Source organism: Xenopus laevis, chromosome 1L, assembly GCF_017654675.1.
Source record: "Xenopus laevis strain J_2021 chromosome 1L, Xenopus_laevis_v10.1, whole genome shotgun sequence".
NCBI classification, from domain to species: Eukaryota; Metazoa; Chordata; class Amphibia; order Anura; family Pipidae; genus Xenopus; species Xenopus laevis.
In genome coordinates, this window is record NC_054371.1 from 150032277 (window position 1) to 150046434 (window position 14158).

The following is a 14158-nucleotide window of genomic DNA, read 5'->3' on the forward strand; positions in this document are numbered from 1 at the left end:
GAAGCTGGGAAACATCAAATGCAAAATAGTACTTTCCAAAGAATTAATAATACTCACGTCCGTTGCAGAAATAAAGATTTATGTATATCTGTGCAATCCTAGCTAACTCAGGTGGTGAAGGGGTTTGCAGAAAGGTCAACTACTTCCTTTGCCATGTCTGTTATTTAATTATAATGCACAGTAAAGCTTACCAAGCCTAACAAAGAGGACTCCAGTTGCAGTAATGGTCTTTATCCCATTGGTGGCGACACACTGATAATAGCCAGTGTCGGTGGTGTCCAGGTCTTGTATCCGTAATCGTGAGCCGTAGTCTGTTTTCCTAATGGTAATTCTCTTGGGCTCCTGAACCACAGGTGCATCGTTCTTCAGCCACTTTACATTGGGGAGTGGATTCCCGGACACTTTGCAATGGAGTGTTGCTGCCTGACCTTGCACAATTGTGATATTGTTCACAGGTTCTAGAAACGTCAAATAGTATCCTGGGGAGAAAGAAGAATTCAAAAAGGGTCAGATCACGGTTGGAGAAGACAGGCCCCGGGGTGCAATTATGTTCACCACTTCTGCAAAATGCCTTTCTTTATAAATGCACACTACTGTCACAGATCACTACACTTCATTTAAATCAATTCCCCTTTTCTTCTATGAAAGGTAGAAAAAGACTGCCTGCAGTAAATGTAAGGAGGAAAAACAGTAGAATTCAGCATGTGCCATGTTTCTATATCAATGAGAACAAATGATGTCTGACCTCTGTCCATCCCTGAAGCACCATACAACCTCCGGCCTGCAGAGCAAAGAAATGATTTCCATGGATAAGCAAACCTTTCCAAATATTTCACTACAATACATTTTAATTATTTCATTTAATATAAACAGCTATTTCTACATAGTAGTGAAATTTGCACACTGTGAACAATGATCCTTTAGTGTCTAATGGCAAGCTCTTGTGAACAGGCATTTCTATTTGCAGTACAAGTAAGAAACACAGGCATTCAAGGCAAAGAAATAGCAGGGTTCCCCCTTGCTGTTTATTAGTGCGAACATGCAACGTTTCGGGGCAAGCCCCTGCACGTTCGCACTAATAAACAGCAAGGGGGAACCCTGCTATTTCTTTGCCTTGAATGCCTGTGTTTCTTACTTGTACCTCAATATTGGAGGCTGCCGTATCCTCCTACACAGGGCACCAGGCTACACAGTGGAGGAAGGGTTAAGGGTGTGCGCAACTTCCATCTACACACAGTTCCTCTGCATTTGCAGGTCATTGTTAGTAATATTCCTCATTAAAGCAGGTCTACAAAAATTGCTTATCGCTTTGTAAATTAGCAATAATAATAATAGCAGTCATTTCCAGGGTAAATTTAGATGAGTGCTTCAATTAATAGCTGTCAGGCATAAAAAGGCTTTTTATGGTGCAGACGTAATGGTGCTATAAATTTGTCATGCCAACGACCAGAAATGCGCATGCTGGGAAATGTAATATGAAAATCCCTTTTCTCGTTTGAAAGTTTCATTATTCCAAAGAAACTTAAACACCTGACTACAGTCCCAAAAATCCATGGAAAGTCTGACAGACAAAGGATTGGAAAAAGAAAATGTAAAAAAGTGTCCGTGCTCCTTCCACTCCCAAATTAGCCAGAACTGTTTTTAACATCATTTCCCATTATATTTCTTACCTCCCTAAGGTTGGAGGTACGGGGGGAGTGTGTAGGTGAATGGTGTGTGTGTGCCTTTGTGCAAGCATTTGTCTGGCGAAGGCTTTTGCCAGCTGAAATAGGAGAAGTGCAAAAAAAAGGCAGCAATTATTTGATTATTACTGTTCCATCTGAGAACAAAAACATGATCCCATTGCACACATACACACCAGACTTCAAAGTCCTGGGTAAGCTTCACTGATGGTTTTGCCACTTGCCTCTCCCTTTCTAATCCTAAATGCCAAGCTGTATAAATAAGTCCGGGACCAGAATTGCTTATGTTACTGGGAATACGTGCCTTATTTGTAATAGCTCACTTTTAAATGCTTCTTGTGCACTAATACACCTACAGTAGCTCTAAATATTTGCCTTGGAAAAACACATTACATTCTCTTAATTGAGATGTATAACATACAGTAACCTAAACAAATATATGTGCTGTTTTACATGACGATTGGCTGGAATTTGGTAATGGAATATAATGATTTTTTTGTTGCTTTTTTCCCCCCTTCCCCAGACAGCATGCACACATTCCAAGACTTGACATTATAACGAAGCATTCCACTATATGCTGGTATATGTTCCTTTAATTGTAAAGAAACCAAACAATCTGTTTTATGCGCTAGTGATAATGCGCTGCCGGGGGCAATGCAAAGAGTAGGAAAGTCATTCATAAGTTATATATTTATATTATTTTCCTGTGAATGCTCAGTAAAACATTTGTTTAGGCTACTCTGCCTTAAGGCCCCCATACAGGGGCCGATAAAAGCCGCCGACTGACCGAGTCGGCAGCTTATTGGCACATGTGTGGAGCCATCCGACAGGCAACCCCGATCGATATTTGGTCGAAAGTCGGCCAGATGCCGATCGGGCAGGGTAAAAAATCCTGTTGGAACGCACCAGCAACTGTTCATTGATGCCCACGATCAGATCAGCACGATATTGCCCAGCTCAAGGTGGACACATCAGGGAGAGATCCGCTCGTTTGGTAACATTGTCTAATGAGCGGATCTCCCCGTTTATGGCCATCTTTAGAAACCTTCACATGATTAAGAGTTGCTGTTGTCAGGTAAGTGCTTAATCAATAGCCAGATTATTATGACATCTGCATTAAATTTACTATATGACTACTTTTGAATGCAACACTTTTTGGCATAGAAAAACTCATGTTTGCTCAGCAAGGACTATCTGTGTCTTTTTCAACTGTTTTCCAATTTCGGAAGTGATTAATTTGATTATAATGTCTTTTAAACTTTGTACCTATGGAGTGTCCATCATCAGTGTCACACGAGACTGTGGCAAATTGTCTCCTATTTAAAGAGCTCCACTAGCAAGTGTGATTGGTTACACTACTGTGTGATCTGGATCCTTTCCGCAACACTTGCATGTCACTTCAAGATCAAGCCAGTATTCTATGCATTGCAAACCTAACTGTCAGTGATTAGTTGCATGAGCACACCAGCAGTCAGTCATAATTGGCCTGCTGAGTCAGTAAAGGATACTCACTAACCCCTGTCTGCTTCAAGCTGGGCCTTTTTTCCTATAAACCAACTGGCACGCAGTAAGGGCTGTGAACTACTGTGTGCCCAAGGAAGGGGGTTGTCGACCCCCAAAATGTTCTCGCCCTGATTATCTTCATTTATAATAAGCAGATGGCTAATTCTGAGCTGAAGAATAAACCATATACAGTTGCCAAGCTGACATGTTATAAAATAATACAAGAATTAAGTCTAATGTGCCTAAGCTATTTTCAGGCGCCCTCTCACAAATGAAACATATGTGAATTTATATCACCACTGCACACTATCACATGTTCAGCATTTGTTTTTACAGTTATGGGATCAATTATCCAGATACCCATTGAGAAGTTCTTAAATATAGCACTACCATTCTGCATAGTGTTCCTAACAAATAATTTTTCGACTTCGTAAATATTTGCTTTTTGTACTTAATGGGAAATAACGCTGCATTAATTCATGTCGGTTGCAAAACAATCCTATTGGGTTTATTTCATGGTTAGAGGTTTGCTGGTAGACTTGTAATCAAAATTACAGAAGCAGTCTTGAAACCACATCCGGATAACAGATCCGGTACCTTTAGTACAGAGCGGGGGAGGCTTGTACTGTTAGGAATGAAGTACAGCAAATCCTTTTGGAAAACTTTAATTGCTCCTGTAAATCTGATTCCTACGCAGGAAGATTCAAGCCCCCTCTACTTCTACTTAAATAGAAAAAAATCTTAATAGATGCCATAAATAATAATCAAAGAAAAAATGTCATACACAATCCGGTCCTCTGGATGCCATTATACTTTGACCCACCGTCACAAAAAAGCAGTTGTAATTCCCTTTAAAGAATATCTTGGAAACTGAGGTAATAAAACAGCACTTCAGACAAGTAACAAAACCTGTATTATTCTGGCTTCAAACTGTGCCCTTTGTATGTCTATCCAACAGGCAGCCTGCACCAACCACAGTGCTCTGGATTTTTTTTTTTTTTTGCTTTTAGTCTGTACAGATTTATATGCCTGCTGCAACTGTAAGAAATACCGAATCACAATTTTTTTGTATAAAAAATTTAAAAAAAATCAAATTAAAGTATTAGTGAAAACTTGCCAGAAACATATCTCAATAAAATAATAATAACCTTAATAAGGTGGCTTGCCTGAAACTCAGGCCTATGGGAGTAGAGAAAATGGATGCACAGATGTGATGGCTTCATGGGAATAACCTCCTGAAATGAACCAATTAGCTAACAACTGAGGAGTAAGCAATACTTCTATATTGCCTTTTACTGCTGTCAAACATGGACAAGTGTGGACGGCTCATCAAACAACCAGATATGTTGCCACAAACAAGGAGAGTCAAATTAGCCCTTGAATGCACTTATCCACTTTGCTGGCAATTGACCGAAAGACTGGACCCTGAGGAGGTCCCTGGCAGACAGTACAGCCAATGTTCTCATACACTGATCTGATTACTTCAGCATGCAGATTATTTTAAAGTGTCCAGTTTAAATCTCTTTAGTCTCAAAATGATTTGTATTGAAAACGTTGTACTTGGCCTACCATCACTGTGTGTGTAGCAATAAAATGATACCGTATGCCAGATACCTTTTTACCAAAAACAACTCCATAAGCTTATGTATAGCATTTACAGTGAGGTATGCATAGGGGGTTAATTTGCAGTTATCATATAGTAAAGGTAAAATAACAGTACCACTGGGTACTATCATGTCAAAAACTTAATGTATAGCCATTAAGTATATAGGAATGTTTTTGGGTACATGTCAGTACAAACTAACAAAAATTATATATATATATATATATATATATATATATATATATATATATATATATATATATATATATATATATATATATATATATAGATGTTAATGGACTGCAAGCTCCCTCCAGCCTGCTCCTTATGAATACAGTGTTGCGGAAGAAAGGCTGCAACCTATTCATGTGAGAAGTACAGGACAAAGTGTCTGTCTGTTGCACTTCACATCCTGCCCCAGCATCTGTAAGTGCACTCTACCTTGTCTACTTTTAAAGTGAAAGCTTTCATTATTGAAAATATATGGTGGCAGTAAAGAACATAACTGTTGAATACTTCTTCTAATGGGGGTTACAGTATATGTAAATAGACATGCTTAGGTTTGTGATATAGCAAGAGCGGGCTCATTAATAAGACGACAGCATGCAGCAAAAATTTTCCATGTTGTGAAATTTGTGACATTTGCAGCATTTTTCCGCAATTACCAAATATAACTCAACAGTCCAATCTGTTTGACAGGCCTTGTAAATACCAGGAACATAAAGCACATTTTAGAGAGGAGGGTGACTTTATTGACCTCCTTCCACTCTGTGGGGGCTTCGCCATTAAATACAATTGTACATGACAGCATTCTTCCAGCATAATAATAACGTGTGCCTGAGAGATTCCATATTTCACTTTAGTTATCAAAGCACAAGAGGCTTAGACTAGTAACAACACACTGGTCTCTTTAGGGCAGGGTCACAGTAAAATGTCAGTCGAGCAGCAGGGAAAAAAAGCTGGAATTCTGTGTAAATAATGGCTTGAATAAAACCTTCAGAGATTTTTTTTTCCAGTAATGAAAACCATCAGTTAAAACAATACAACATACAAAAGGCAATTAAAAAAAAGGTTTCACAGAATAAGATAGAAACAAAGATAAAATTCAGTATGTTCAGTTTCTCATTACTTTTATTATTATACTTTTTTATTATTATACGTTTGACTAGAGGTTATTCTTCAGAGGAATTCTTACTTACTTATAAGTTTACTTTTTAATACATAAAAATATCATCCACCAGAATACACTGGATTCACCCAGAGGTCAAAATATATCCTTTCTTGGTACCCTTGTCTTGCGTTACAGCAACAAATGCTGTACACATGCACCAACTTCTTGAGCTCCCCTTGGGTATTGTTGGTTTTTGGCACAGTAATGATTTATTATGATTACATCTGGGTATAACATGTGCATACCTCCCAACTGTCCTGTTTTCAGCGGGACAGTCCCGCTCTTGATAGCTCAACCCGCAGTCCTGCATTTGTACTGAAATGTCCCGACTTTCGCTGCACCGAACAGCCAGAAAAAGATACAAAGTTTCTAACTTAATTGGCTTATGGCAGAGAAACCAGAACAGCCACCAGGTGCAACGAAGATGCTTTTGTAACAATTTTGAGATAAGCAAATAAGTAATTGTAACAATTTATATAAACAGGTCTCTTGGGAGAACTTAAGACTCACAGCTTAGAGGGCAATTCGCCTTCATTACCAAAACTGTAATAACTGAAAAAAACTACAGAAATCTGTTCAAACGTTCATAACCTGCCAGTTTTTGTAAAATGAACATTTGTGGCCACAAAATGGGCATGGTCAGAAAATGTCACTGCGGCAACTTTTTTTGTCCCTCTTTTTTATTTCCAAAATGTTGAGAGTTATGCATGTGTTCTACTTCAGGTTCTTGCTAGCCATCTTGTTATGTTTCTTGTTAGCCATCTTGTTATCTCTTGCTTAATAATAAATAGTCCTGGGACCTATAAAATTGTAACATATGCAAGACTCTTCATCAAACACTTGAACATGTACTAAAATAGCCCCCTTACTCCCTCCCTGAGCTGATACTGCATTTCTGTCTTCCACACTATGATGTTTAGTCAAAGCAAGGCACCCATCCAATACAAATAATAAAAGATGTGCTTCTATTTATTCAACCAGCAGACTAAAAGCTTTTAGGCCAGTCATAAAACCAACTTACCATATCCACTAAATGAAAGTATTTTCCTTACAAGGTCATGGGTACTAGAGAATGTCCAAACACTGGTAAATGTCTGGTACTATATTCATCTGCCATCATTCACAGCAGAAGAATGATACCTTTCTAGTGAACCCAGGACGGTAAATATGAGGGTTGGAGCTGCATAAAGTAAATGGGCGGACATTTAATGCATCATCTGTTTGCAAAGTGTACTTAAAATGCTTCGCCACAGGGCCAAAAATTGGTTCACGGTATGAATAAAAAAATAAGGGAAATCATTTTAAACAGTTGCCACTTTCATTGTGGCTATTAACGATGGCTAAAATATCATAAAAACAAATTGTGTTTTATACACGCAACATGCATCTAAAATTATATAAAATTAGGATTTGTTAGTCTTCATTTGAATTAATTTCCTCTACGTTATAAAGTTGTTTGACTAAGGGTTATGGCACGAGGGCATATTCAGCGGTTTCCAGTCAGTGGAAAAGTGCCCAAATGCAGTCTGTCATTTAGTTCAATGGAATCTCTCTGTCACAGTACCAGATACTGGGGGATCTGGCCACAAAACACACATCTGAGTGTTTTATGTCTGCCTATCACCACTAGCAGCAGACACATTTTATTTAACTTAATGACAGGCTGCATGGGTGCTTCTCTGCCAGCTGAAAAACGCCCAGTGAGCCACAGGCCTAAACTGGGAGGCTTAGAGCTATCTTTCACTCCCATTTTCTGCATCTTTATTTATACTTCTCTAGGGCTTTTCTGTGTAGAGCAGAGGGGATTAGATGTGGGTTATGAAATAACAGAGGGGTTCCTTCTGGTCTAGTGACATAACCAACTTTGATTTTAATATTCTAACAACAGTAGGCTAGTAAATGCTGATTGGTTGGTATGTATTATTAGACTAGGACAAGTTTTGACTCCCTGTCTCCGTGAATTTCAGGTTGAGCAGTACATTAGCACAATGCTTAAAAATATTCTCCAACAATCATTTGGAACATGATGATACGCTAATCATTCAAGATTCAATATTGCAATGCCATGCCATGAACCATATTATTTAAATTAAACAAAGAATTCCTCATATTTGTTTTTTTTTTTCTGTTGGGTTTTTAATGTTTAGCACATTTAAGGCATGTGGCTCCAAATTATAAAAGGACCCCTTTTAAGGAGGCCCAAGTTTTAGGCAGGAATGGTAATGATGCCCCAGGGTGTGTGTGCAATCAAGATGCAAACCTTTAATTTAAGGTCCTTATAAGATAAACGGCACCTTAAATTATAAGTGATTGAATAGGGAGTAATCAACTCTTAATTTTTAGTTTAATTGGTTATCGACTGTGTGGGTCAAACCGGAATAAAATAACAAATGATACCAACTGTAAAGTTGTTTCCTTATTAGAATCATTATTAAAAGGTGTTTGAAGGTGAATGTTGCACATGAATTGCCATATCCAGTAGAGAGGAGTTAAATTCACTAGACCTTAACAATAAGCAACATTGTAACTTGCTAATCTGGTGTTATCAGTTTACCTTAAAGATTACCAACATAGTTTCAATTCGGACTACTGCAATAATTAAGGGTATCCTTTTCTAAACTATACATGAATTGAAACTATTTTTGGAGAGAAGTGGTTGAACTACAGAGGTGTAGCATTTGATACAGTTACAAAACAAGGTTCTTTTCTTTCTTTTTCTCTTTTCATTACATTTTACAAAATTTGGCAAGTTATGAAAGTTTGAACACATTTCTGTGGTTTTTATGTGTTATTACAGTTTTGCTAATGAAGGTGAATTGCCCTTTAAGCTGCAAGTCAGTTTCCCCAAGAGACCTGATTATCTTAAATTGTTACAAAAGTATCTATTTTGGGCTCTCTGCCAAAAGCCAATTAAATTAGAAACTTTGTACTTTTTTCTGGCTGTTCAGTGCATGAGATCAAAGAAAAAGTCAGGACATTTCAGTAACAAACCTGGGACTGCAGGTTGAAATGTCAAAATTGGGAATGTCCTCTGAAAAACTGTACAGTTGGGAAGTATGATATATATATAATGACTGTCATGTGCAGTTAGTAAGCTTTATATGTAGCATAATACAATTGCAACCATGACATACAAATTGTTGGTAATTGTTGCTTCTGGTAATAAACCATGACCCACCAGCACATGTCACACCATTACTGCAGATAAATTGCCAATCCAAAGAAAATATATGCCCAAATACCACAGCGTTTAGTGTTTTTAGAAATGCAGGAATGCAGATGTGCAGATGTCACTCCTGTGAACAGTTGTGTCTCTGTTCTGTTTGTGTGCCTGGGGCCAGAAAGCTGAAGCGGCTGGAGCAGACATGTGTTAATCTAACCAGTAAGGTTCCCTCCACAGCTGGAGACTTTAAGTGCAAACTAGATGCTTGGAAGGTTGACTCTGACAGTGCCTTTGATGATATCCCTCTGTGCCTTTGATGGCACTTTCCCCACCGAAGGATGATGATCACAACAGAAGGTACCCAGCATTAGAGATGGAAATCCACTTAGGACATACGCATTTTTCAGTGATTGATGTTTTGGTTTCACACACAAAAGCCCATCCTCAACTGTTGTCCTTTGGGTGCCCTGCTTGCACCCTTTCAAAATAGCTAAGGTAATCAGGCTAGTATTGAAACAGTTACAAGAATACTAAAACGGTCCACAGCATTCTGGGTAACAGTTCCCATACCTGTATTATCCTTGTGGTTTCAGGAGGACTGAGGACAAATTAATGCATAGGTGATAGATGCAAGACACCAGTTCTTGACAGTTACTGACCTACCCTAAAAATATATTTACTGGATAATCATTTCAACCAACCAGATAAAGATGCCTCCACTTTTAGAAGAGCATGGACCATGATAGAGTCATTGCTACCAGGTAAATCATTTAATTACCTCTAGGAGTTGCTCCGAGCCTGTCGTGGCTTTCCATTTGTCCCAGTGGGTCATTCAAGTCTGGTATTTCCATTTCACCTAAAAACAGTAACAATAACAGGTAAATGAGGTCTCCTTGTCTGTTAATCTCATATCATGTATGCAGTTTTTGCTCTGAACCCTGATGTTATTTTCGGCTTAAACCTTGTAAATGCGTACAGAGAAGTTTACCAGCTTCAGAGGTTCTGGGTTTCAGCCCAGTGTCTGTTTTTTAAATACAGAAAGCAAGAAATCCCTCATGTATTTAAGTGCCTACAGACTTGTCTCTTCTTTCCCAGCTAATTATATGCAAAATGTACATGGCAAGACCATGACAGCATTATGAACACTAAGCAATAAACAAATCATTCATGGCTTGTATTGCTAGAGGCAAAAAACAAGAGAGTCCTTACTGATTTTTATGACTACTTGACATGTATATTACCAGATGCAACAAAGAGGAAAAATGGCTCAGAGGCACTCTGACTTAGGGAGGCCAAGGTTCAGTTCCTGGGTCAGATTCTAAAAGCTGAATTATCACTCAAAAATGCTCACTAACACATTTTTAAAGAGATTATCACCTGATTGCACTAGCAGGGTCAGCGTTATCATTATTGTCAACGCATGCTTATTTTCCTTAGATATTACACAGGCAGACGCCACCCTCCAGCCAATAATTTTTTTGACCATCACACACCTCCAAGTGAGGCTGCCTCCCACCCTCCTGAGGGATGTGAATGAAGCTTGCTTCTCATGGATCCATGCTGCACCAGACAGGGGCACACAATACCAATATTACTCAATACCAGTGTCGGACTGGCCCACCGGGATACCAGGAAAACTCCCGGTGGGCCCAGGTGTCAGTGGGCCCTCATACTGCTAAACTTTTGGCTATTTCATGGCCATTTCTAAGAGAACAAAGAGGCTAAATAGATGGAATAATTGATTATAGTATGTAAAGAAAACAGACTAGGAGAATAGAGGTTGATTGAGGAGATGAAGAATATTGAGTGGGCCCCTGGTCTGTTTTATGGTGGGCCCCTGGTCTAATGTTTTTGGGTGGGCCCCTGGTGTCCCAGTCCGACACTGCTCAATGCTGCCTCCATGTATAGTCATCATGCTGATATACTGCCATGAGAGCGACTCAGTCCTTAAATAGATCCTGAATACATCCAATCTCATTGTCTGGAGTTACTGCATAATGATATTGTAGAAATGGGTAGATTTTGCCAAGTGGTAAAGCATTTATGGTGGTACATTTATTATAATAACTCCCCAGCACCTTATCTTTTAAAGGTTCTAAAGTCATTGCAAGAAATGTCTTTCATCATAATGTAACTAATGAATAATAATAGTCCATGTTAATTTACTGACAATATAAATGAATTAGAGGTAAGTGACTAAAGGCAGATTTCATGCTAGGGAGTTCAAGCCATTGTTCTACAGATCTTGCTTGGAATTCCTTACACAACCTCATTAAAATGCAGCAGGACCAGTGATTTCCTTCTATTCAAATTCTAATATCTTTCTGTGTATCCATTTATTTCCTAATTGCAACTGAGCAAATGGTCTAAGGATTTGCTTTTGGCCCGGCAAAGGGTTCTACTGTTACATAAGAACATTTGTAATCAATTTTATGATTGCTTTTTTTGGCAGGCTACAAAATGTTTATTTTCCCAATGTAATGGCATAGTACTTAGGAAAAAATGACTTGCTTGAGTAAAACTACAATGGTCATATTGTTCACTGATTCAAATACTTCTAAGTGCTGCTATATAAATATATTCCCTGTGCCTGTGGATAGGCTCTCGAGGAGAATTTGCTGATATTATATTTAAAAAGAACTCATGCATGCAAGGCAGGCTTTATTGAATTATACAGAAAACTTTGATCATGACGGTTTATCTAAAAAATGCAGTTGGCAATGGGAACTATCAAATGTAAAATGCACTAAATATTAGTTATGTTTTCATTTATACAATAAGGGCAGTATTTACTAAAACTCATATGTATCTAATTTATTTATTAAACAATCTAACTCCCATCCACGAATTTAACTTATCATATCATCAGCTCGAAAAAGTCGGTGCCGAAAAAGTCTCCAGAAAATCGAGTGAAATTTCAAAACATCCGACTTTTTCAAAAAATTGCTTGATTTTTTACGTTTTGTTTTTTCCCGAGTTGTCTCCCGAAAACCTCAACTTTCTCAATGTCAAGAGATCTTCAAATTATAAAAGGCAGGGACTTCTACATGACCTCGAAAGGTTTTAGCTGGAGTAATTTCAGATTTGGATTTTTAGCAGCTTTGGGGTATAATAAATCTCTAAAAATGTATTTATGAAGCCTCGATTTTTTTCTGGTCGAGTTTTTAGGGGAAAAATCGAGGCTTCATAAACAGGCCCTTAAAAGTTCTTTGTGAGCATTCCTGCTCTACAATTAGGTATGTTATTGATTATTCTTTAGTATATTATCATATATATCAAATTATATAAATTAACGTTAAAGGGAAATCAAAATCAGTCACATGTAAAATGTTCTTTCAAATGTGGGTTTTATACTGTTGTCCTTCAAATGTTGTTGGTTTTCAATTTTAGATTAATCAAAGGCAAAGGATTATGATTTATACAGGTATTCATAATTAATTATAAATGATTACTTAGATATTAGAATTGCCTAAGATATATTTTGCGAATAGAAAAACCTAGGCAAAATATACTATTGAAATTTTCCTTAATGGCTAGTGAATTATGATTACTTTTTGTTGTTCACAAATTCTCTAAATTGGGTTCTCGTTCTCAGACCCACTGTAATGAACAGTGTCACAAAGATCTATTTTGTATTTGATTGTGTTCCATGTTTCTACAGGAAATACTTTCTCAAAGGTCTCTTCCATTGGATCTGGTGGCTTGAACTCTACAGCATGTTCCCTTTTAAAAGAACCACACATTTAGAATTCATTATTCAGTCTTCAAATACGTCTTTCAACAACGAAAATTTGAGCTGACGGTGGTTTTACAGCAGAAGTAACGTTATCTTTATCTGATTGACCCCTTGGAACCCCTGGGCAGCACTAAAGAACCCTTGGCATAAATCTTCACTTCACAAGAACACTTGAAGAGCGATCATGTTCATTCATTCATTCCTCCATGGCATGTGTTTAGCTGTCTCATTTCCACAATGGTAACATGATGGCTCCACAAAGGACAACCTCAGCTAATTGCATTTCATTCGAGCTCCTTGGGTGACATTCACAGAATTACATTTGTCCCTCTCTTTTCACACAACTGAATTGCTATTTAAAACGCACAATGCATTTCCCATTTGATATTAATTAAGTTAGTCTTTTAATTAGACAGACCTTTGCTTCACAGGGGGGGGGCTTTACCTGCCACCCTCGCGCAATACAATCCTTGTTAAATGCAAGAAATGCTAACAATAAATACAGAACATATATATTGTAGTAACTAGGGGCACTCTTGCCTCTCAGCAATAAAATGCCCAGGTGCTATTGAAAGAAAATAATAAAGAAAAAACAATGAACTCACCAAACAGATCTATTTATTAAAATGGTCAAATCATGTTCAGATCAGGAATGAGATTCAAAATAGGTCCTGGTATGTCAAGCACAAACAAGAGCAAACACCCCCATAGGCCCAATAAATAGTGACTATGGCCTCTGCGGTTTATGTATATATAAATGAAGAAAAAGCATATGCCCGTCTGCCATTATTTTTTTATTTTGAGCTACTAGTTGTGATCAGACCAAATTTGACATAATGGTGCCCACACAATTATACAACTAGAAAAATACTCTTTATTCAGTATGGGATCCATTATCTGGAAACCTGCTCTGAAGGCCGTCTCCCATTTTATCCAAATAATCCAAATTTTTCAAAATGATTTCCTTTTTTTCTGTTATAATAAAACATTACAATGTACTCGATCTTAACTAAGATATAATTAATCTTTACTGGAAGCAAAACCAGGCTACTGAGTTTATTTCATGTTTAAATACGTTATTTACCATACAGCTCTTTACATGTTGAAACTCAGCCCTGTTAGGGCTATGGCACATGGAAACATTATAGTAATCATAATGTGTAATGTTGCGGGTCACTTCCCATTGGTGGCAATAACAATCACTCAAAAACCACAAGAAGCCTTGGACTGGACCCACTATTTGTGGTGCTGATCATTTACATAAAAATACATAAAATCTGGATTGCCAAGGTGATCCCTA

At 37.8% G+C, this 14158-nt stretch overlaps 1 protein-coding gene across 4 annotated transcripts in view; it reads right to left on the reverse strand.

Moving 5' to 3' along the window:
- The window catches only part of ror2.L (receptor tyrosine kinase like orphan receptor 2 L homeolog), a 92049-nt gene that overhangs the window by 21534 nt on the left and 56357 nt on the right, over positions 1-14158 (reverse strand). For 2 of the 4 annotated variants that reach the window (NM_001088843.1, XM_041572276.1), the window contains 2 exon segments: positions 192-479; positions 9901-9978. In NM_001088843.1, coding sequence (NP_001082312.1) covers positions 192-479; positions 9901-9978 — 366 coding nt within the window. 4 annotated transcript variants of the gene reach the window in all.